Source organism: Phocoena sinus, chromosome 8 (genome assembly GCF_008692025.1).
Source record: "Phocoena sinus isolate mPhoSin1 chromosome 8, mPhoSin1.pri, whole genome shotgun sequence".
NCBI lineage: Eukaryota > Metazoa > Chordata > Mammalia > Artiodactyla > Phocoenidae > Phocoena > Phocoena sinus.
Window position 1 is genome coordinate 38,864,045 of NC_045770.1, and position 25,679 is coordinate 38,889,723.

The 25,679-nt window shown below is 38.7% G+C and overlaps 1 protein-coding gene and 1 long non-coding RNA gene across 4 annotated transcripts in view; one reads left to right on the forward strand and one right to left on the reverse strand.

Moving 5' to 3' along the window:
• The window catches only part of LOC116757805, an 18,309-nt gene extending 9,652 nt beyond the window's left edge, over nt 1–8,657 (reverse strand). For both annotated transcript variants that reach the window (XR_004351090.1, XR_004351089.1), the window contains exons 1-3: nt 8,415–8,657; nt 7,680–7,761; nt 325–411 (exon numbers count right to left, since the gene is read on the reverse strand). This is a non-coding gene — a long non-coding RNA (uncharacterized LOC116757805). The remainder of the gene's footprint in view (nt 1–324; nt 412–7,679; nt 7,762–8,414) is intronic.
• Nucleotides 8,658–9,419: 762 nt separating this feature from the next.
• SESN3 (sestrin 3) overlaps nt 9,420–25,679 on the forward strand; it is a 74,016-nt gene continuing 57,756 nt past the window's right edge. For both annotated transcript variants that reach the window (XM_032640095.1, XM_032640096.1), the window contains exon 1: nt 9,420–9,616. In XM_032640095.1, the coding sequence (XP_032495986.1) occupies nt 9,539–9,616 (78 nt within the window). In that variant the 5' untranslated portion in view covers nt 9,420–9,538. The remainder of the gene's footprint in view (nt 9,617–25,679) is intronic.

Consider the following 25,679-nt stretch of genomic DNA (forward strand, 5'->3'; position numbering starts at 1 on the left):
GCTTGTAATAACTGTGACTTTGACCAAACTTTTAATCCCTATAAATCATTTGAAAAATGGAGATACTAATAACCATTTCATAGGCATCTTATAAATATTAGGTAAGATAATGTATATAGGATATTGCAAAATGACTGGTACATAGTAAGCATTCAGTAAGTGATAGTGGTTGCTTTTATCACTATATCTATTATGATTATAGTATCATTACCATGGATGTTGTGGGGATTAGAGAAAATAGGTTAGAGATATGAGGATTACCTTCAAATACTTTAGAGTCTTAAGAGAGAGAAAATAGATGTACCTCTTAGAAATGGTGCCTACCTTTAACTTGCACATGCAGGGATGGAACTCATCATGGTCGTGGCCTGAGTGAGAACTGTCAAGTGTGAAATAATGATGTTCTTTAATCTGGAAAAAGAAGTTAAATAGGGATAGTGCCTCTTAGAAAAAGAAAGGAGGATTGCTTCCAGCATAAAAGTTTGTCTACTGTACTGTAAGAAGTCAGGATTCATAGGAGTTTTATAACTGGAACAGGAACTATATTAAAAGGAGAATTGAAACAACAAGACGAGAGTTGCAGATGGAAAGGACCTACTGGCTGGAATATGTGGGAGTCACTGTCAGAAACAGTGGACACCCCGCCACTTGGGTTTCCATTTTACTTCCTCAGGGAGGCCTGGACCAGGTTAGATTCCCCTGCTCTATGTTCCCTTCCTGTGTTTTCCCTACTATAATACTCATTACATATTGGCCTTACTTGTTTGAAGTCCATCTTCTCTGCTAGATTATCTGCTCTGTAAGACCCTGACTCTCATGTTCATCACTTTATCTCCATGGCTAGCCAAGAGCCTGGCACGTGGTAAGTACTCCACAGACATGTTGAGGAAATTAATGTGTGACTGCAGGAATGAGTTGAGTAATGAACATGGAATTAAAAGGTGATCTCATTATATACTCTTCTGTATTGTTCTCTAGTATTTATAAGGGTTAATCCTATCCTCCTGTTGACACTGTAAATTGCATGGAGACACAGCAAGAATTCTGTATCATGTGTCTCCATCACTACCACTAAGGCATCCAGTTACAGGCATAAATGCTCAAAGGATCTTTCTGAGTTCTTTGCTAATAATTCTCTTACCCTCTATTCTCCATTTTCTATTTATCTTCTACACCAATGCAGAGATTATACCCCAGTCTCACTATTAGATTATAAACTTATCTTTTGTTATTTTTTGTCGCCAGGACTTACTACTTGCTGAGGGTCCAATAAATAAATGAGCAAATAAAAAACTATCTGTACAGCATGTATTTCACAGCATACTCTTCCAAAGTTGCAGCCTTCCAGAATCTTACAAGATGCTATTGTGATTCCAAGCTTGCAGCTCATGTGGGGATGCCAACATTTTATCTTTGAAATTGCTGTGTTTGTTACATTTATATAATTGTTGAAAGTTGCTTCTTGAGAACAAGGCAAATTTTACCTTTGCATGAAAATCATTTTACAGTTTTAAGACAACTTGGGAACTTTATTTGGTAAAAATATGTGTACTCACTTTCCAGTTAACAAACTCTAATACATCCAACCACTTCATCCAACAAGCTTTTTCAAGCACCTCCTCTTAGGTTCCAAGTACTTGAAATACTCAGATGAATAAGACTCATCCCTGAAGATGCTCCAAGTCTGTATGTAATTGTCACTTTCAGAAGGTCTGAAAGTTGAAGTATAGACTGTTTCCTTCTAAAGGTCCCTTCAATCCCACCTCGGTTCTACATGTTGATTTCCTGCAAATCCTTCACAATAGAATACTATGTCATCTAAGATACCCGAGTCTAAAAATTATAACTCTTCTGTGCTCTTAATTGGATCGTACTCCCAAACTCCTTCACTTTCATGTGGATTTTTGTTTTATTCATCCACTTTCTTTTCTAACACCCAGACAGCCAGCATATTTCACAATGATCTTTCCTTAAAATATATAAAATTATTTCTCTATCTCAGTTTCCTTACATCTGAAAGAAGGATATTGAGAACTGGGGAGAGTGAATTTAGATTATCAAGGAGATGAACAGACTCACAGAAGAAATAAGGGAACAAAGGAAAACCAAGGCAACTTTGGGGATTTTTGAGACTAGAGCTGCTTTTACTTTCTCCCTGCTTACTTGCAGAAATTCTCCTACTTCTCCTATCTTACTAATCCTGCTTGCACTAGATTCTCATGGAAAGACAATCTGACAAAACAAATTCACAGAATTTTAGAGCTTGGAAAGGTCTTTGCAATTCTCAGACATGGATTAACCACAAATTTAATGAAATTTAAACTTTAGTGTCCATCACTAGCACTGGCCCCTTCCAAGGCCCTTCGAGAGGCCAGAGCAATGTGTTCACGTGGTCATATTCTTAATTAAATTTCAAAAGCAAGCTATTTTAACCATTATCAGTAAACACCACAGTCTCTTTTCACTCAAGTTACCTCTTTCAAACTCTCCTTCATGCTGGAAGAATTGGGAAGCCATGTGTATTGTTGTTATTCTGGCTAAGGGAAAGTTAAGATGCAGACACCTTTAGCTTGGGTTTGGTGGGTTATAGACAGAGAACAAGATCACAGTCATTTCAGTGTGTGGTTGCTGTTTTGAGTTGTCCCAACGTAAGAATGGGTTCTAGGAATATTTCTATCGCCCACCGGGCCAATTCACACGCATCAGATCACAAAGATGTAGGTTGGAGGATGTTTCATGACGCCGAACTATTCTAGGGCACTAGACTAGAGAAAAAAAATTGAATTACCTTTCTATTTTCTCCATAGAAGATAACATTTCAAAAATCATTGTCATATGAAGAGGAAATCAAAATATACAGCCCAAAATATGTAGGGAAAAAAGTAATACAGGGTTGTGTCAGGTAGTTAATTAATAGAGATTTGTTATTTATTTGGATTTTGTGATGTTTATAGTATTTTCAACTTTTTAAAGTTTATTGATTCTATTAATGATTTTAAATAAGTATTTGCTTTCATAAATAATTTTGCATCCATAGTTTTATATTCTTTTATTAAGTAAGGTCCCCACATTATATAAGCTTCAATTTTCCTACAATCTGGATTTGGCCCTGACCCTACTTAATCACCGTTCCACATTTAACAGGTAAGAGAACTGAGACCCAAAATCACATCGTTTACAGCACTACTGAACTAAACCCCGGATCCTCTGACTTTCTGTCCATTGCTATTTCTACTACCCTACATTACCTTTTGAGAAGTACCTTGAAAATCAAAGATCTTCACAGAAAAAAAAGAAACAAATAAAAAAGATCTCCTGACCGCTGTATATAATAATAGTAAATATTTATACAGCATCTCTTATACGTGAGGCATTGTTTCACAGTGCTTTACATATAGCTCATTTAACCTGCAAAACAACTCTATGACCAAGCTAATATCAACATCCTCTTTTCAGATGACAAAAATCGAGACATAGAACAGTTAAGTAACTAGACCAAGGTCACACAGTATGTAGAGAACATAACACCCTTTGTATTGTGGCAGCTAGCAGCAAACATTTTCTGAGGCCTTGCAATGTTCTAGTCACTTTGCTCAACACGACAGTGCATTAATCTCATTCAATCTTCACAGTCACTCTTTGAGGAGGCAGCATTATTACTCAGTCTTACAGATGAGGAAACTGAAGCTTAAAGACAGTAAGTAACTCGCCCAAGGTCATATATCTAGTAAGAGGCAAAGTCAGTGCTCAAATCCCTACCTGACTAGAAAGAAACACTCTCATGGTCCTTCTACTATTGCCACATTCCCCTTGGTCCCTTTCTCCTAAAGCTACAATTAGAATGGGGCTGCAGGCAGACTTAGAATAAGGAGTGGGGTGAAGAGTGTAAAGGACATAATCGTCCCTTCTTAGACAACTGTCCTTCCCATTTTGTACACACACATGCACGCACACGCACACACACACACACACACACGTGTCAGGGTACCTAGCTATCCATCATGATATTTCTTTTTTAAATATATTTTTTTATTGAAGTATAGTTGATTTACATATCATGATAATCTTTACATCTGACCCCTTTCCTCAACGTTTGCTATAGCCAAGAGATGACGTTTCCTTTTAATTCATATTCTATAATAAAGTTAAGAGGGACAGTCAGCAGATCAGTAATTTAGGTATTTAGGTGCTGGAGAAAGTTTAGAGAGGTGGCGAATCCTTACAAGGATCAAGAAGATAATGTAAATAAAATGGCAAAATGGAACCCCAAAGAGTGACAGAGATGTTGGTAAACTAGAAAGTGCATGTCCAAACCCAAATAGCAGGTACTGGGTTCCAGCAGACGGTTGCCATGTGGCAGTATGAGTCCAGTGTGATCAGATCTGACAAATTTTCAAGAGACGCCAGAAATCTAGAGTTGGGGGGGGGGGCGCAAAATATCCTAAATTATAAATATTTAAAGTAATTCAATGTTTAAAAAGCACTGTGCTGGCTAACAGCTTGCAGGCCAAACAAACAACAACAAACCCACGTCTGAGGGCCTCGCTCGCCTTTGCAGTCTGCTTTACATGGGGTTAAATGCAGGAAACTCTGAAATAGGAAGTTAGAAGAGAAAGCCGACAAAAATTTGGATGTTGGGGGAATATTTGTTCTTTGAAAAATGAGCTTTAGTAAGAATAATTTTCTCGGTGGAGGTAGGCGATGGAGGGGGTGGGATGGGAATGGGCACTCAAGCAGTGGCCTTTTTGGATCAGATCCTCTTAATTTCTCCTTTGGAGTAGTATTGGTCTTGGACCGCAGGAATCTAATTAACAGCTCAAAGGGAGCAATCAATGTATAATTGTGTGAAGTACAAATTCCTTTGTGCACAAAACAAATTACAATATTTGCAAATTTGTAAATAATGCAGTACTTTCCCTGAAATCCAAAGGCTTTGGGTGCTCCCAAGGGAAAGAAAAAGAAGTCTGAGGAGGCAAAATGTTAGAAAATGACCTATTGTCTCAAGAAATGGAATTTAAAAAATATCTTTAGTAATTGATTTTTTTCAATCGAATCCTTATTTAGGAACTATAAATGGGCCTGTTCTTAGGTCAGTAGAATGAGACTATCTAGAGAAATAAGCAGTTTCAAATCCAAAAGTCACAGCACGTTACTAACAGGGTATCTTCTTTCAAAAGCACCGAGCATAAAAATGTGCCTCAGCCCTCCCTCCCTACACCCTTGGTTTGTGGTAGGAAGTTTCATTTTATAAAAGAGATAGCAAGTCCCAGTTATGATCTTTATGTACAATGTCAGAGAAGGAATTGGTGACAGATAAGGACACGAATCCAATCTCTCTGCTTTGCAAAATAGTTGTTTTGAGCCATTCAATTCACAAATATGTATTGGGATCCTTTTATAAGTTCCTGTAGCTGTTATCAGAGATTCAAAAGAGATGTTCTAGAAGAACTTATGGTGTACTGAGGAAAGTCAGAGTGAAAACTCCTTATTTTCTCCAAGATTTTTTAAGCACTTCTCTTCAAGTTGGTTGAGCTAGGAGTTGGGAGTGGATAAGTGAATGGAGTCCATCCCTGCCCTTAAGGGGTTCACCAGTCTAATGAGAACATAGAATTTGAACCAATCATTTCAGTATTGAGCTTGATGCTAAGGAAGAGCTATAGGAAAGCACTTTGGATGCTTTGGCAAGCGCTTATTTCTACCGGGAGATCTTTCAAAGAGAAAGAGATGGAGGGCATTCAAAGTAGAGGTAAGTGGACTATTGACCGGCCTTCTATAAGAGGATGACAGATCAGATTTGTGCTTTCAAATGATTCTCTCCCCTGTGCTCTTATTCACTGTGAGTTGGTTGCAAATTGGTTAGACCTTTCCACAAAATCTTTTAGCAAATTGCATCAAAAGCCTTAAAACATATTCATATCCTTTAGGTTAGAAATTCCATATCTAGGAATAAAAGATGCTGCCAGAAACTTACATATGAGGAAGCTTATCAGAGCATTATTATTTATAATCATGAGAAACTGGAAACAACCTACATGTTCCATAGTGGAGTAATGGTTAAATAATTTACGGTACATCCAAGCCATGTGATTTTATGCACAACTAGGAAAAATAAGTCACATTAAAAAAAATAGTTCAAAACAAGCAAAAACTATTTTTAAATGATGTGAAATGTTTCATGAAGTGTCATTCTCATTTTGTAATTAAAAAATTAAGAAGTAGTGCTCCACATTGGTTGTTAATTTTCACCCAGATCTTACTTTCCTAAAGTTCTTTCTTGTTTTAGATCAACCAGACAACAAAAGGGGCGGAGTTTTTCCTTGCTCTGTACAAAGTTCAAAGAATGGGCTTTTGTTTCCTTCCCTCTTAACTAACAATGCGATCCAGGATTTGCAAGTCACTTATTCTCTAAGTTTCAGTCTCCTTCTGGTATCCAGGCTAGCTGGGAAAGAAAGGGAGGTCAGGTGAGGAATGGAAGAGAAAGGAAGTGTCCAGAAGTTGAACATTACCGTGAGAGGGGAGAAGAAGGATGATGGGACTGAGGGTGTGAGAACCAGAAGAAAGAGTGGTCATTGTGTATTGAGAATGAGTTACTGGATTGGAGATTTCAGGGGTGGGACACAGACACATATACCGTGGTTCAATAGAAGAAATGTTGCAGTGCAGTACATGGTTGACTGCCAAATAAATGACAGTATAGACAATGTTATAACAGTTTGGAGGATTTGGTGGAGAGGGCCATCATTTGGTCACATACATGTATATGACCATGGATCAATGAAGAGATTCCTCTAAAACCTCCTTTTAGCAATTTTTGTTAGTCGGTATAACTGTATAGGGCTGGCCTCTCTTGGCCTCCCTCTTGAGAGATTTAGTTATGGAAGAACTTAAAGGACTGCACTGTGAAAGAATTTTAGCTATTAAATAGAAGGAAAGGATATAAAAAGTATATGATAGAAAATAATTTGAAGTTAAAATACTGTTTGAGAAAACTCAGTCTCTGCACAAAAATTCACTTCATCCTTCAATTTCTCCTTTCCTTATAATGTATTCACATAAAATCTGCTTTACAAGCCAGGAACATAACTCAAGATATTTACCATTAAATGGGGACACCTATGTGTTTCAGTTCTTAGGACAACTGAGACCTCCTTTCTCCCTGGATTTCTTGGTTCTCTGCGTTGAAGTGTACGTAGTAATTTCTCCCTTTGCTGAATCTTCTTGCTTTTACAGTTTCTTTTAACTGCATGTTATACACTTTCCCCATGCCATTGCTATTCTAGGCTCTATAAATCTGCACAGCACCAAGAGAACTTTAGCTATCACTAGTTAAATGGATCAACACATTTACCCAACCACATCACTTAGACCCTTTGGGGGTTTTCCAGTCTATTTTAATCTATTTAAACCTGACACTGGCAGATTTCCATTTCCTTTGTTCCTTGTGTAGACTTGGTTTATGCCTGTTGGTCTCTAAAAGGGACAGAGAGGAGGCAGCTGTCGAAAAATGAGGAGATTGGCAGTTTTAACCACACAATTTGGTCTAATAGCTTTGATATGCTAAACTTGCTAGCTCCTCCAAGTGTACCTTTCTGATTTTGCATCACAACACTACACTGAATCCCTAAGGAAACCAGGGTAGTGTTTTAAAAAGAAAGGGAAGAAAAGAAAGAAATGCAAACCAGTGAAACCGTTCTTTTAAACCATCTCCACAGATTCATTCTGCCAACTGCAGGCCTTCACAAATCCTCGTACACCAGAGACCTTTAAAAAAAGAGAAGCAGAGAATACCGATCGTGTTCTCAACAGCGAAAACAGGTGATGTCATAACGCACAGTCCTATGTGGTCCCGGCCAAGGCCGGGTGGGGAGCTGGGGCGCCAGTGCGCACGGAGCTCCGCGCCAGTGGGCAGAGCAAGCTATCTCCGGGGTCCGGAGGACACCGGTGAGGACCGGGCACCAATCAGGTTCTCGCTCGGAGCCTGCCTTTGTTCTCACTGGGGAGCAGGTTTCGGGGCGTCTCGCGTCGGGAACCAGCATTCGACTAGCATGCGCGCTGCTAGCTCCTCGGGAGACCTCGCTCCCCCACTCGCCTGTCCCCCACACCCTACCAGCCTGAGCTTTCCCCAATTACATCTGCCTTCTCTCCCCAGAGCGTGAACGCCAAAATCCTAAATCCATTTTTAGCTTCGGAAGAGGCAGGTCCAGCCCAACAGTTTTAAACGGCAATTTGTTCTCTGAACCTTCGCTCCCAGGCAGAGCTCCATGCTCTGCGTTTATCTAACCAGCTACCTCAGAAGGACTTTTGGGTGGAAGACAACCCTGTCTCTTTGGCCTTTTCGTGTTGGACAAATAAAGGAATTTTCGTTGCTGAGAGACTGCGAGAAGGGGCTTTAGATGGAGGAGGAAACCACTCACCCACAGGTTTTGTGTCTTTTCTTCCCTCTAACTCGATTATTGGTGCAAATATACTTAAACATCTATCCCCTACCCGCTGCCGAAGCCTCAGGTAACTGGTCTTTTACAAAACAGGGCTCACGATAAATGATGCATAAAGTTCTTTGAGATCCTTGGATGCAAAGTGCTACGTGATTGCAGTCTTCTTTACAGCTAAGATTTTGGTTAAGAGAAAGCCTAACCACTGCCCTGACGGTAAGGACGTTTTAGCTCCCCCCACCTCCACCCTCTTTCTCAAGAAATCAGGAAATATTTAGCTCAGTCTTAGACCCACTAGCGAGCTCTAGCTCCCAGTTATTTATCTCATTCCCTCACCATTTCTGCAGAGACCTAGAGCAGGGGCTGTGCCTTGTCTTCGGGGAGGGGCTGGACTTCACGGGGTTATTTGCATATGACACACCCTCTTCCTCCTATTGGTGGAGCAGCACACTGTATTCCCACCCACTCCACTACCTAACTAACCCGCCATCTCCCTTCAGTTCGGAGCCTCGGAGACAAACTTAACTTGCCCAGAGATTCAAGGCGTCTTCGGCCTCTCTGATTGGCCGGTGCAGCTCCCAGCCGGGCTCTAGTTGCTCATTGGCTGTGGGCTAGCGCCCGGGGGGCGTGGCTGGAGCGGTCCGATTGGCAGGAGGGGGCGGTGCCCGAGCGTGGAGGTGGTGAAGGTGGTGGTGAGGCGGGGGCGGGGCCGCACTGAGGCGCTGCTGCTGCGGCGGCGGCGGCGGCGGCGGCGGCGGCGGCGGCGGCGGCGGCAGCGGTGGCGGCTGCTCGTCCTAGCCTGGCGGGGGCGGGGGTCTGGAGGATGGGGGCGGGTGGAACAACGGGCCGGTGAGGAGCAGCCGCCACCGTCTCCGCCGTCGCTTCGGTAGCCGCCGCGGTGGTCGCTTCGGGCAGCCGTTCGCTCTCGGGGCGTCGCCTCCCATCCCGACATCCCGCCCGGAGGACGCTGAGGCTGAAGCGCGGCCGGCGGCTGGGGGACGGTCCGGCCCCTCAGCTGCGCGGGCGGCCGCAGTGACAGCCCGGCCCCAGCCCGCCGCCCGCCCTCGCCCTCGCCCTGGCCCTCGCCCTCGGTGCCCGCAGCCACGATGAACCGGGGCAGCAGCAGCCCGTCGGCCGCCGCCAACTACCTGCTCTGTACCAACTGCCGGAAAGTACTGCGGAAGGTACGGGCTCGGTCTGGGGTCCGGCCCGAAAAGGGCGCTTCCTGCCGGCCGCGGCTCGGGCTGCTCGGCCCCGGGGCGCACTCTTGGAGCAAGGCTCAAAGGGGATCCCGGGGCACCGTCCCTACGCCAAGACCCAAAAAGGGGGCATGGGTTGAGAGTGGAGGGTTTAGCCTGCTGCTGCTTTTGATGTCTGCCGGGACAGACGCTAGTCCCCAGGGGTTGGGGATTTGGGGCCGCGGGGGGGGGGGCGGGGGGACCTGTGGTCTGTTCCTCCGTTCACCTCCTTACCTTGCCACCCCCGGCCTGCTCCCAGGGCGGAGGGAGGGACGGACCTGTTCGATCCTCCTCCCAGTGCTCTTGATGGAGGTCGGTGTGAAATCAGAACTGCTTGGTCTGGTCCAGAGGAACCTGGCTCCCTCTTTGCTGTGCCTAACTCTTGCGGGTGTTGTTTTTGTTTATTCGGTTGCTTCTGCCTTCCTTGCACGCTTTCCCCGAACACTCCCTTTTTACATTCTTTGGATGGTCGTCTTGTGGCTGCAGTTCGATCCTGAAAGGAGCTGGTAAAGCAGCTTGAACTTTATGCCCATGGGAAATGCTATTCGACGTTACAGTTTCTCAAGCTGGGGTTGGGGGAGGTGGAGACTGAGGTGGACGTGAGTTATCCCTTTTTAGCACTTACTCATCCCCAGCCCCCCGGTGTTGCTCCAGAAAAATCAGACGCACAATCAGCTTATTGCTTCCCAGAGTGACTGATAGAAAGTTTACTCCAGTATTGTTTAGCTTACTTGGCTTAGTCGCTCCGTTAAGGGGGGTGGGGTGAGGGGGCTGTGAAAAGATGTCGTTTTAGACCGAGAAAAGCTTCTAATCAGACTTTAACAGCCGTCACTGGGTAATATTATAATCAGTTTATTCTTCTCGAGACTCTATTTTTACATTTCATTAAGTGGAAACAGTAGTTGAGGTGCTTCTGTTTGTCCAGTACAAATGAATTAAAATTGCTGAGCTGTGCAAATGCGTCGGGACTGAAAGACTAAGATGAATACTGCACCGTTTTTAGTCAATTTCTCTAAATACAGTTCAATTGGGATTGTTCTTTATATATTAAAAAAAAAAGAAAGAAAGAAAGCATGTAAGTAAGCAAGCTCAAATATTTGCGCTCTTTGTCCAAAAACTGTTTTTCTTCCTCTGTGGGTCAGGCCAAGTGCCAATCAAAGTTGTTTTTCAAGCCTCTTTTCCCTGCAGTAGGACTGCTGCTTCCCCCCCCCCCCCCCGTTTTATTTGAGAGCATGAAGGGGTTGAAGAGCAAAGGGGTTGCATATTTGAAGTTAATCAAACAGTGAAATATGCCTTAAATTGTGTTTATCGGATATGTTTTCCTTGAAACAGATTTTTATTAAATGTGCATGTTGAGTATGTGCAGTTATTTTTTTCCATAAACTCTGGGATCAAATTACAGTTGATACTTGCTCAGCTCATTGTAGGGCAGCTCGTGAGAAACGTAATGGATCAGAAGCGCAGAGCAGCTTAGTTGAATGTTAACTCTTTCACTTCTGGGCCAGATGGCATCTGAATTTAGCTTTTTAAAAAATGATGATGATGATGATTTTCCAACTTTAAAAGTGATGTTATGTCTTTAACATGAAAAAAAAGTGTTGTTGAGACATGTTTGATTAAACTAAAGCCTGGTTTAAAAAAAACAGCTAATTTTTTTTTTAACTGAATAAGGGAAAAATCAGCTGTATTGACGTGGATTTTTTTTAAATGGCTCTGTCAATTTGGTGGACTAATTAAATTTTTGGAGGTAGTAGTAAGTTTCAAAATCTATTTTTCTTTTGAGAGAACCATGGCTGTGGATCCATGACCCTTTGCTAGCTTTCAAGACATCTTTATATCTTTCTCTTAGCTTTTAAGAAACTATTTCTATTTACCTAGAAGGAACATCCTCATTTCTAGCTATTATTAAAAGGCAGAGGTAGTATATGGAAAATGAATATTCACCATTTTCATATCTTATCATTGCTGTGCACACCTCTGCTAATTCCCAGTTTTCAGTAACTCCAAGGTATTTAATATTGATTCATGCAGTAGCATGAAATAACTTTAGATGGAAATGGGATTGTTTGAGCCAGTTATGGCATGACTTGGCAGACATTTGTAGCTTTTTAAGAGTGCCTTAAGTGCTCTTAAAAGATATCAAGTGTTTAGCATTTTAAGTTCTTCATCATTCTAAAAATAGCATGTAAGAGTTTTCTAATAAAGAAATGGTTTTCTTTTTGATAGAAAGTATATAACTCTAAGCAAAATTCATCTATAATGCTCAAAATGGGATTCTCTGGATTTATCTTGTGTTTTCCACTTAATAAAGTGTTCAGTAATAACCATGTGAGTCACAGCATTTTGAATTTTAGTTCAGTGTAGTTCATGATGGAAGAATGAAAATCAGGCACATCCAGTGTGAATTACTCTTTGCTGTTATAATCCTAATTAATGATGGAGGAAGAGTTACCTTTATTTATGTGGCATGACACCTTTTTCTCTAAGTGGCTTAATTTGTTGCAATGTATTGAATTGGGGGGGAACTTCAAAAAGAACTGGCTTCACCTTCAAAGAAAATAATTTGGTTCAACCCAACATCTGAAAATTTAATTGTATATTGTATGAGAATTACATTTATTCTTAGAAGTACCTTCATAATTTTGATTCAGTGTCTACCGAAAAAAAAAGAGACTTTTTTACGTATTAAATATACCTAATTTGGTAACCTTAGGTCAGTAAAAAGAATGGAGAGGTAAACCACATAGGGAAAGAAATGAACAAACAAAACTCTCCTCAAATCTATAACTCCTACTTATTCTAACTTGCTCTGTTATCAAAAATAATTCAATAAAGGTTTTAATAAAAGAGGAAATGTTTCTATTTACTTTGGAAAAGTTAATGAGTTGTGAAGTGTAATACATTTTACTTGAAGAAATTCCACTGACAACTAGATAAATTTCAAAGTGGAGTGCCAAACTGCATTAAGAAAGGTAGGTAACTCTCAGTCCACTCATCTTCCAATAAATAAAAGGGTGCATATTACAATGTATTTTGAGTATTGAGCAGTTAGTGCTACTGAAGTGAATAAAACTCTGCACTTTAAGTTAGAGGATTTACCACTTTATAATTCTTAATATGTTTAGGTAGTTCCAGTGATTTATCTTTGTTGGATATTGCACTTTTCCCCCTTTGCTTATATGATCACTTATTTTGACAACTTTTTGATGAGTGAAGAGACTGGGAAGATAAAATGGGAAGTATTAGTTTAAGCCATATGAACCTCATTTTTATAGTCAAAATTGTCAGTTAATAGCAGTTTTATATAGTTCAACCAGAAGAATCGTATTGCTTTGACTGTGGATGAGTAGCTGTATTTTTCTTTGGTTAATCAGGTTTCTTATATACATATTTTTGATTGTCAAAAGTAGTTTTTTATTTAGTTTTATCTGAAAATGAACTAGACAGAGACCAAGCAGTGAATTTATGACAGCAAGCCATTATGCAGTGGTTTTCAAACTGCTTTTTACGGAGCCCTAAGATGCTTCAGTGTTCAAAAATACTTGAGTTGGATTAAATTTTAAGTACTTTTTAAAATTATAATTTAAAAATACAACCACGCAAAAATCTTTTGTTACAAGACTATTCTTGTGCAGGCCTTGAATTAAAATTTATTCTGCTCCCTTTGTACATATACTTGAACATTTTTGTTAATAAGACATTGATCAGAAAGATTGTCATTGATTATGAAGGCACTGGCCTTTAAAAAAAACTTCCTTCCTGTGCATATCTACTCATGTTCAATTTTCACTTGTGAGAAAAACTTATCAGTAATTGTTCATTTTTAACTAAAACACTTATAAAAACGCTTTTGTGTATTTATGTGTTTCATAGTTCAGATTCAATGTAAGGTTTCATTTGTAAAGGGATTCTACTGCTTCTATAACCTCCCCGCCACCAAATAAATAAACTGCTAAAATATAACTGCAAATGTAGTGATACTGGGAGTCACAAGATATGCTCATCATTAGGTTTTTGATAGGTGTTTGAATTTTGGGCAAGTTAGTTCACTTCTTGCAGCCTAGTTTTCTCTGTAAAATGTACATCATTTCTACTTGCCTTGCAGGTTGCTGCATAGCTGGAGAGAGGTAATCTGTGTTAAAGTACTTTGTAAGCCATAAAGTACAACTACAAATATAAGAAAGACAAGTCTGTGTATTTTCCCTATTCCTAGAATAGGTCTTTTGTGTGTTGTGGCAATATATTTCAATACATACGGAGTAATTTAGTTAGTCTTCACTTTTCTGTCTTGTCTACTTATTGCCTGTAAGTGAGAGGTAAAGATATTATGCTTTTAATTAGAGTGATCAACATACCGATTTTTATTTGCATATTCTACCCCTCCCTCTCCTTAAATAGTAATCCAATGCATTGATTTTGATGTTTCAAATAATTAAATAAAATAAAATTGCCTTTTGGACACCTCAGCAGATGAGGGATATTGGTATTAAGTTTGAAAAGACTAAGAGTTAAGGATGATTGTGCTTAATAGAAGTTGGGGCAAATCTAGGGTAAAGCAAAGAATGTTTAATTATTTTAATTTAGGAGAAGAGCCTGGAAGTAAAAACATGTCTCAATCTTTTTCTCCCGATTTCTTCATCCTCTTTTTCCCCTTTGAAGGGACTGGGTTATAACTTATGTTTGGGTAGACGTTCACAATTTTTACAGTGCTTTCACATTATCAGTTGATTCTCATAAACTGAGAAAATGTAAAAGGCATGGACTCTGTCATACAACTCGTACGAAGTCCATTTAATTTTTAATAACACCTCTGTAATAAGCTAAAAACTACATTCAAATTGTCCCCTGTAGTATTGAGGCCATCAGGGAATATCCATCCCCCCCATCCCCCAGCTTCAGCATCTGTGGAATGCCTATAGGTACCTAAAACTCTCCAGGTAACATTAGTTGGAAATGTGACTTTTAGCCACTCTTTGACACATTATTGCAGATCAACTGGAGGGGAAAGAGAAGAGTTAGCTGGCTATTTTTATTATCTCTTTAACAGTAGTTTGGTTAATTCATTAATGAGGTAAAGCACAGTTCTCAAATATGATCTTCAGACCCTGGGAGTATCCAAGATCATTTCAGCGGGCCTGGGAGGTCAAAACTATTTTCATGATCATACAAGACTTTATTTCTTTTTTCACTGTGCAAAAGCAGTGGAGGTAAAACTGTGCTGGCCCCTTAGTGTAACTCAGGGTAGTGGCACCAAACAATAATCACTGTTAAATTTTGTTAAATCCTGACCCTTGAGTGATGAGAAGTATACTATGTGCTTCTACTGCACAACAATCTGGTTGTCTCTAGGGAAAGAATCTGTGCAGTTGTTTTAGTTGCAAGCTAAACTAGCCACTTTTAAAATGAACCCCATTTTTACTTAAAAGAACACCTGTTAGGCAAACTTTGGTTTGTCATACTTGGGTATTTGATAACAATTTTCTTAAGATTGAGTAATGTGACCCTGAAAATTTAAGGAAAAACACTGACAATATTTATTGCCAGTGATAAAATTCAAGCTTTCAAGGAATAATTCGAATTTTGGAAAATGTATATCTGTCATCATTAGCCTGAAAGCTTCCCAGTTCTTAAAGGTTCTCCTTTTGAAAGCAAGGGTGATTAATGGGTGTGATTTTTTTTTTTATAGTATATTATATTGCAAAATGTGTCAACGTTTGGAAGATCTGCATGACTCAATGAGCCAGTATCTTTTAAATGACCAATGCATGAAGGCATTGCTACTCAGGACCTTTCTTGCCTTCTCAGCTCAGAACCAACCAATTAGAGCACAATGGACATAATCTTTGCCATCTGACCATTCTTTTTACCACTGCCAATGAATATTGTCAGTTGTTTTCCTTGAATTTTCAGGATCACTTGACTCACTTTTGAGAAACTGTTTATCAAAATCATGCATGGGTAAAAAATCCATCCAAAATACAACATAGACAAATGAATTTTAATATAATATAGAAAGTGAAGTTTACTGATTGGGCTTCACATTCCACATTGTGACTCACCTTTCAGAAGCTCTACTTGTCAAGTTTTGGTGTAGTATCAAAACAGAATATTCACAATTATCTCTTGCATTGTCCAACTAAATATCTGTGTGAGGCCACATTTTCCTTCCATACCTTCAATCAAAACCTATCACAACAGATTGAATACAGAAGCAGATATGAAATCCAGCTGTCTTACATTGAACAGACATTGAAGAGATTTACAAAAATGTAAATCTCTTCCATTTCTTTTGTTTTGAAAATAAAATTATTTTTATGAAAACCATGTGCCATGATAACATGTAGTGGATTTGTTATTATTTTAAATGAATTAATAGACATTCAAAAATTTCTGTTTTAACTTCTGCACTAAATCCAATAGTAAATATTGACAGTTATAACGCACACATAAAGAGAAGCTCTTTGGGGACCTCAAGAGGAGGTCCTCTTTGGAGTTCCAAGACCAAAACTTTTGAGAACTGCTGAGCCAGAGATCCCGACAGCAGTGTATGTTGCATATACATGTAATTCTTTAGAGTGTCTATGGGGGAAATAAAAGGCTAATATCACTGGCAGAAGATGTAGATAAACCCAACCCAGTCATCTGTGTTCTATGTGGGGATCACTTGCAGATGCTGCCTAGCACCTTTCAGTGACATCTCAGAAGCTTCTCTAGTACCACAGTACAGATGGTCCTTGATTGAGGAAGGTTTGACTTACAATTTTTTGACTTTATGGTGGTGCAAAGGTGATAGGCTTTCAGTAGAAACTGTATCTTTGAATTTTGAATTTTGATCTTTTCCTGGGCCAGTGATATGCTTTATGATGCTCTCTTGTGATGCTGGGCAGCAGTAGCAAGTGGAGCTCCCGGTCTGCCATGTGATCATGAAGGTAAACAGCCAATTCACTTACGACCATTCCAGACACATACAATCATTCTGTTTTTCACCTTCAGTACAGTATACAGTAAGTTCCATGATGTATTCAACACTTTATTATAAAATAGGCTTTGTGTTAGTTGATTTTGCCCAACTGCAGGCTAATGTAATTGTCCTAAGCACATTTAAGGTAGGCTAGGTGTATTAAATGCATTTTTGACCTAGGATATTTTTGATTTATGATGGATTTATTGGGATGTAACCCAATAAGTGGAGTAAGAGCTGTAGTAAGACTTAGACTAGCTAGAGATATCTTTCTGTAAGTTTTGTGAGCATCCCTTTACCTGGTAGAAACCGGGGATGGACAAAAACAAAGCTCTTTGGCTCTAAAGGAATGCTCTCCTTAGTACTTACTATGCAACAACTAAAGAATGGTCAGATCCAAAGATTATGTCCATTGTGCTCTAATTGGTTGGTTCTTGGCTGAAAAGGAAAGAAAGGCCCTGAGTAGCAAAGTTAGCCTTTTTTTCTTGAAAGCTGAGAAGTGTGGGAGAAGCAACAGAAGAAGGGACAAGAATCAGAAGAGAGAGGAGTATCAATGTAGACTACTGATAACTAGATTGTTTCAATAAAGAACAAGAAAACCACTACTGTAGACAGGAGATAGGACAGCTCTGAATGTGGAAGTCCCTAAATATTGCAGCCCTCTAAGGTATAGGGCATTTTCCACTTTGTGTGTGTGTGGGGCGGGGTTGGGAGAGCGGGGGTTACCCTGTACACAAAGCTATGGCAGCCAACAACTACCTGTAATTCAGTGTGGTGTTGAAGGCATGGGCATAAGATATATCTGATTACATCTGGTGAGACCTACGAATGACTACCAGTAGCTGACCTGTACATTAGACATCACTGTGGTAGGAGTGGGGATAGAGGGAGGAGGTGGAATTCACAATACACAGTACATACGTTGCCAAGCCAAAACATTTAGTCGTGTATTGTGTTAACAGTTACGTTAAATGTATGAGTAGATGTATAAACTATTTGAAAATATCTATCCTATACCATCTAAACCTACAGTTAACATGTAGAATTTCTATTGTTCAAACTTTTTCTTAACAACTGTGACATCTCTAAAAAGTCTTTCCTAATCTTCAAACGTTTTTTTCTTCTGTCTTCTGGACTGCCATGCTAGTCAAGTATACTGCATTTATTGCACTTTGCGTGTTGAATTATAATTAAAATTTATATATATCTTTCCCCTACTAGGTTGCCTCTTATTTGGGATCAGGTTAATGGAAAGTTTATTTTTAGCAAATATTGGCAGTACATTTATATTGAATACAGTATAATCTAGCTAAGAAAATGACAACTCTTTTCTCACTTTCCAAGGTTTGTCTGTTCTTTATAGCCATATTTTGTCCTCTTTATTGATAAGATTTATCTGAACACTTTGAGAAGTTTAATAACAAAAATTATTTTTTCATCTTTGTGACCATGAGAATGTTTCAATTAAATATCATACCACTTTTTGGAGGGAGTTCTGATAGGCAGCAAGAATGTTAGTTCACTAAGAGGATCAGGACACTGGCCTTAGCAATTGGTCTCTCTCAGAAATGTAAAATGGCCATTGCTTTGATAGGTACACATGGTTCATCTCCTGGAATCTGCTAGACTTCTCTAAGGGAAGGCTACTTTAAAGGAGTAACCTTTAAACCTCAATTTCTCTGCAGGTCTCCTCCTGAGGTTTGTTTCACCAGAGAATTCTGGCTAAGCCTTTCCCTCTTCTACCTCCCCCAAGTCTTTTACTTTGATCTCCTTGGCCACCAAGGAGATCACCCTTGGTAACTGTTAACCAGAGAATTCTTCATAGACCTGGACTACCTCTTAGCTAGCCTTTACTTTTTAGATCCTCCCAGAAGTTATTTATTGGTCTATGGGCCAGAATACTGACTGCCACGCTAAGGGACACGTGAATGTTATGGGTTATTCAGTGGTGGGTTGCATTTTGCTGCTCAAAGCTAATAAGGAATGACAGCCATTTTACCTATGTTTCACAAAGCATGTATTGAACATAGCATATGCGTAAGTATGACCAAGTGTAAAACTGGCTGACTAGGGCCATGTTATTTCTTGTACCAGAGATTTTTTTAACGTATAGATTTGAGTAAGACTTACTTTCTCTACTAATTAATAGCTACCTGTACTGCAGGTATATGTTCTCATTTCTAGATATATATTTTATTTTTACATCTTCCTATATTGCAAAGATGGAACTAGGCATTTGAAGAAATGAAATCTCTCTTTCTTTGTTTTAGATATATGCAGAATTAGAAAGGTCAAATTTACCTCACAGGTAACTAAAACTGGATTTTGTGGAAGATTATGGTAATTATCTGAGACTGTAACTCTTAGTTTTGAAATGCATTTTGTAATGTCAATAACAATAGCAGCTTCTATTGAATACCACCTATGTGCCATGGACTGTGCTAAGTATTCAGGCCCTACATGTGTATTATTATATTTAATCATCACAACAAACCTATAAAGAATTATTATTCACACTTTATGGATGAAGAAACTAGAGCTCAGAGAGCCTTAGTTACTTGCTTAAAAATCATAGTACCAATAAGTGACAGACTCAGGATTTAAAACCAGTCTAACTCCAAAGCCTGGCTCTTTATACAGCTATAAACACTGCATTCCCTTGTACTTCACATGTTTTCTTTATGTACAAGATTCAGAAAACGTAAAATTAATGAAACAATAGGACCTGATTACTTGAGACTAATAGGAGTGATTTCAAGTTCAGATATTTTCTACTACTTTAATTTTACATGAAAAATGTAATTTTTTCTCTTTATAAGATTAAATCAATGAGAATCAAATTGAAGTTCTCATTGAACAGTTTTGACCTATCTAGTTCATTGTTTTATCTGTGTAAATCTATTGTTAATTTTGTGACCATTCTTATCCCAGGCTGTATTTTTCCTAATTTCCCAGCAAACTTTGACCGACTCCTTTTGCCAACCAGCCATACATTAGTTCAATAACATTGATTCATTCAATAGTGCTATAATGTCTGTGACCAACGACACTGTCTAGAAACATTTTACATATTGTGTCTCATAAAGAGGACCTCTAGAAAACATTCTCACTTTTTGGTAAATTTTTTTTTGCAGTAACAAAGAGTTAATTTATGGAGATAAGTAGCATGAATGATTATTTCCACTGTTCATTTTATTTAATTAATTAATTTTTATTTTTGGCTGCGTTGGGTCTTCGTCACTGTGTGCGGGCATTCTCTAGTTGCGGTGAGTGGGGGCTACTCTTCGTTGAGGTGTGCGGCTTCTCAGCGGCAGCTTCTCTTGTTGCAGAGCATGAGCTCTAGGCATGTGGGCTTCAGTAGTTGCGGCACGCAGGCTCAGTTGTTGTGGCTCACGGACTCTAGAGCGCAGGCTCAGTAGTTGCGGCGCACGGGCTTAGTTGCTCCGCGGCATGTGGGATCTTTCTGGACCAGGGATCGAACCCGTGTCCCCTGCATTGGCAGTCAGATTCTTAACCACTGTGCCGCCAGGGAAGTCCCTCCACTATTCATTTTGGCTTCCTGTGTTAAGGCAACAATGATAATGAAAGAAAACGAGGAAACCCTGGGACTTCATCCTTCCACTTGCCTTCCCCTGCCAACACCCCTACAATACTGTGTCTGCAGAAGAGTTTTTTGTCTTACAAAGGGAGAGAGATTTGTGGGAAGACGTGGTTTTGCTATTTGTTAATTGGAACTCTTGAGAGTTTTCTGTAGAAACACAGTTAAGATATCTAGTTAGGTTCTGCAGTACTATTAATGTAACTAGTATTCTTAATAGCCATTTACTGATTAGGCTGGAAACCTAACTACTAGGTATAAGATTGTTTCCAGGGGAAGATACATTGTGAAATCGTAAGTAACTGCTTCACTGGAGCTATCTTTCCTAACTTGTATGCTTAACACTAAGAAGGGTAATGATTTTGACAAAATATATTTTTTAATATGTTCACTCTGAGGATATGTTTGGTTATTGGTTGTTGTGTCTAATAGGAAGACTGCAGTCTCATCCAATATTCAAGCAGGAGTTGATGGAAGGGATAAAAATTGGATGATAATCAGGATGTTGAGATAACCAAGGGCCAGTATCAAGCTGGCCTATCTTTGTTCACTTTGTGCTCAGTAAGACTCTAGTCCAGAATGGTACATTTTAAGCTGTTTCTACTACCCATTGTTGTCTTTAAGGTAATATAAATGAAAAAAATTATCCATTTTAACTCCCCAGCAAGGTTCCTTTTTATTTGAAATTAGGAATTTAACATGTGTATCTTAATTCTTTTGATATAAATTAATAAAGAAAACAAATCAGCCCAGCAAGTTTACTCCACTCAAAAAGAATTAAAACAAAACAAAGATCACCTAAGCTAAAGGTACCTTAGCACTAAACCCCAAGTGATGCTCAAATTCTTTTATCAAAGCTTTTTTGTATAATATATTACTTGAAATTAATGAATTCTCAGATGGAGTGTGGAATCCTATTTGTGGTATAGTTTTATTTTTTTAAGTATGACATATAGTTAATAATCTTGTGAAATATCAGTTGTTTTATATTGTACAACTATTAAAATGACTACAAGGTCTAGGTTCTAATATTCTTTACACAAAGTATGTTGATTATTGAGCACCCAAGATTAACATGAACTTAAAAGTATTCTTTTGACTATGCTAGAGACCTATTTAATATTTAGTGCCCTTAAAAATGAGGGGAAATATATATTTTGGTAAATAGGATTGTAGAAACAATTTTCCTTTCTTGGTAAAAATATATGGATTGCCATTTTACACTCATTCTGTGTCTCAATGCTGTCACCCTTTAATGGCTTTCATATTCTTAAGCAGGCAAGAAATGTAAAGGCTGTAAACATTTATAAACCACTCACAAACTTTGTGAATATCTTTCATTCATTTATTCATTCAACAGACATGAAGTGCCCCTGCCTGTTAGACGCAGAAAGAACCCCAAGTGACGACCCCAAGTCAGGGTTCTTGCCTAAGCAATGTGATGAGTTGCAACACACACCTGGATCTCACAAAGAGATCTTCAAGATTATGCCCCTCCCTTGGCAGATAGTATAGGTCATGTTTGGCAACTGTTTCTATAAAGGGGTAGATAGTAGGTATTTTAGGCTTGCTGGCCCAAAGTAAGGGCTAAGTAGCTGTCTCTGTGACAGCTACTCACTTCTGCCTCTGTATTGTGAAACCAGCCACAGACAATTCATTAAAGAATGGATTCAGCTTTATTCCAATACAACTTTATTTAGGGGTCCTGAAATTGTCATTTTGTATAATTTTCACATGTCATGAATATTCTTTTGATTTTTTTTTTCAGTCATTTAAAAATATAAAACCCATTCCTAGCTCCCAAGCAGCAGAAAAAGAGGTGGCAGGCCAGATTTAGCCAGCAGTCAGAAGTTTGCTGACCTCTTGGTGTAGAAGCAGTGCAAAGCATTTTGCATCAGAGACCTCGGTTAGGTGACCTTTCTGATAGGCCTATTAAAAAGTTTTTTCTATGTAATTCTATCTACTTTCATTGGTATACAAAATTAATCAAAAGCCAACTATGTAATAAACATTACCATTTGTAAAAACATCTAACTGGAATGACCTGCCTATTTAGTACCTGGATAGAGAGCATGTAATTTGGATAGATCCAAAGTAAAACTTTAAAAATCTGTAGATACTGAATATACTTGAAAGCACATTTGTCAGATCATTTAGCACCTATAAACAGTGTTTTTTACCTCTTTTGAAATTGTTACACCTTGTTTGAGTTCAGTGGAAGTGCCATAAGTATTACAGAGGCTAACATTTTAATTAAAGTTACATTTCGAGAGTTTTCCAAAATCTAATAGGAGCTGTTTGGATTGATATGTCACAGTGCACAACTAATCACTTAAGAATCTGTTTTTGTGCTGGCCAGAGTCCCCGTGTTAGTATCACAGAGCTCTGTTACTCATACTATCTTTGAGGTCTCACATGAAGAGAATATACAGTAGCTCCATAGACATTCCTATGACTACAGATTGGCAGTGCAACAAGCATTGTAGTTTTTGTTTGTTTGTTTGTTTTTGTTTTTTTTTGCGGTACGCGGGCCTCTCACTGCTGTGGCCTCTCCCGTTGCGGAGCACAGGCTCCGGACGCGCAGGCTCAGCGGCCATGGCTCACGGGCCCAGCTGCTCCGCGGCATGTGGGATCTTCCCGGTTCGGGGGCACGAACCTGTGTCCCCTGCATCGGCAGGCGGACTCTCAACCACTGCGCCACCAGGGAAGCCCTGTAGTTTTTATAGTAAATAATTTTAAAGAGTTGAACTCTGTCTTATTCCATTACAGTCCTAATTCCTTATCTACCTTCCTCAACCAACATTCACATAGCGGCACTCAAGAACATTAAATGAAATGAACACATGCTCCAGAGTTGACAAGAGTAGTACCTGAATGCAGAGATACGTGAATGTTGGTATTGGAGGATGTGTGTGAGGGGAGGATAATTCCATGGAAACAAACCCCTTTCTGGTGAGTAGAAGTGATGGCTATCAATAATTTAAACCTGGAAAATCATTAGCTATTCAAAATACTTTTTATGGAAATGAGCTTTAAAAATTTCACACTGAGCATTTAATCAGTGAATATAATATGGCACCATTTATCCAGGTCCCACATTTGTAAAAGCATCAGTATATGATATTTATGCCTGAGATCTAATGATACCCAGAGCAATGACACAGCTGGTGCAATGTGCAAGATTCAAACCTAGTCAGTCACTCAGAATTTTCATTGAAATGAAGATCGGTAACTATGCATTTTAATAATGTGTCCTCCAAACTACATCTGGTAGGGAGTTCTACTGACCAACTCTTGTTATGATTGCATATGGTTATGATGATATATGGGAGAATTAAATGTACATAACCCATGTATTGATACGGATGATCATTCTTGTTCTTCTATCTTATGAAGTAATCACAAATCTGATGCACTTGGTTTAAAAAAACAAATTTCCATAATGTCTAAGCAGTAGATATTAATGGAACACATTTTACTTTTAATTGATGTTAAACTTCTCAAGGTAAGTACATGACATCTATGTGTTTTTCTATTGCTTCCTTTACTAATGATCTGGATCAGAGCTATTGCAGAGAACATATTTGTCACAATGGCAAATGGAAAGATTTGATAATTAATGAATACCTGGATGATAAGTTCATTTAACTTCAGATATTTTTAAGGAACAATTTCTTACTGAGTAAGAAACTAACTCAGGTTCCTGCCATCAATGTGCTACAGGGAGTTGAATCTTTTAGAGTGCCAGTAAAATTTGAACATGCGTGGCAGTGTGCATTTAGTAATTTTAGCATTTAACAAACCACTGTGTTTCATGAAAGGTACTCTGATGTCATGAAAATGAAGTAATTTGTCCTCTAGAACTCCTAACTTGTCCATCACTTTTTTTAGCGACAGGTATGCATTTCATGACCATAAAAAAGGAGAGGAGTGCACTGTTACTATAAAAGGCCATTTCCTTTTATTCTATCTTTATAGTCATTTTAATGCATTTTAGTGTTTATGGGTAATTAACTGTCTGACAGAGCTGTAGAGCACTTGAAAACTAAAACATAATGTGCTGTCAGTTTTGGATCAATCAATCCAAGATCAAAGATTTCTAAAAATGAAGATGTAAGTCAGTGGAAAAGCTAGATGGGACTCATAGAAACTCAATACATATACATTTTCTGGAGCATATGTAATTGTCATAATTGATTTACAGTTATGTCTAAGAAAATTTTACATTCAAGTACTAAGTTCCTCTGCACAATTTAATAGTAGATACTTGTTTTTCAAGGATTCACAGGCGACACAAGCCATTTATTGCTGGTCAGGGGGTTATTTTCCTGAACGTCATTGTAACCTCACAGCAGTTATCCAACCACTAGATAGCAGTTTTTTAGGAATTAACATAGTCTTGATTGAATTAATAGCCTTTCCAAATTGCTATGATTTACTGTTTTCCCCGAGGGACTGAAGCTATTGTTTTCTTTAAAATGGTTCATTTTGGGAAAGATTGAAGTAATTTATTAACAAGGAATAACAATTCTCTAATCTAAGGAGTTTGTTTAAGGTCTAGGACAATGGTTCTTGAAGTGTGGTCCTGGAGCTTGCAGCATCAGCATCACCTGGGACTTCGTTAGAAGTGCAAATTCCTGTACCCCATCCCAGACCCACTGAATCGGAAACTCTGGAGGTGGGACCCATCAATCTGTAGTTGAGTAAGCCCCCCAGGTGATACGGATGCACTCTATGGATTGAAAATTACTAGTCTAGGATTCTTATCTAAATACTTCTACAAATCAAAATTTATACATCCATTTTATGTTCAGTATGCGTTATCAATTATTTGAGAAATATGGGAAAGGAGGAAATTGTTTCCAATTAAATTGATTCTAAAGCTCTACTCTTTAGAGATAATAATGGCAAGTACCAGCTCTAGAATCAGGAAGATTTCTTTTGCCTGTTTTAAAAATACAGATTTGAGACTTTCAGGTACAATTTGCTCTTACCTTGAGAAAAATGTTATTACATTGTTGCTAGATTCTGAACTTCAGCTTAAGGAAAAAAAGAGATGGGTTTTGGAAACTTGTTTATGACTGAAATCAAGTGAAAATATCTCCTGGAATTGCTTGTCTACATAAAAATAGGTGTTTTAGCACTAACACTGGTAGACTCTGATGGGTTTTATCATCTTAGGTGACTTTTATTGCAAGGAAGATTGATGTTTTAAGTTTTCATGGAAAATAAATTATCTTAGACTTTTTTTCTTAAATAGAAGGAGAAATGAATATATGTGTCTTAAAGACAGATTTAGAATTGCCACATTGTCTTTTTTAAATTATTTTGAGTCTCTTAGATAAGAGTAAATATGTATATAAATTATGAGTGTTCTTTTTTACCTGTAAACAGGTAGCTTACTCTTCAATTACAAATGGGATGTCAGGAAGCCTGAAAATTAAAATAAA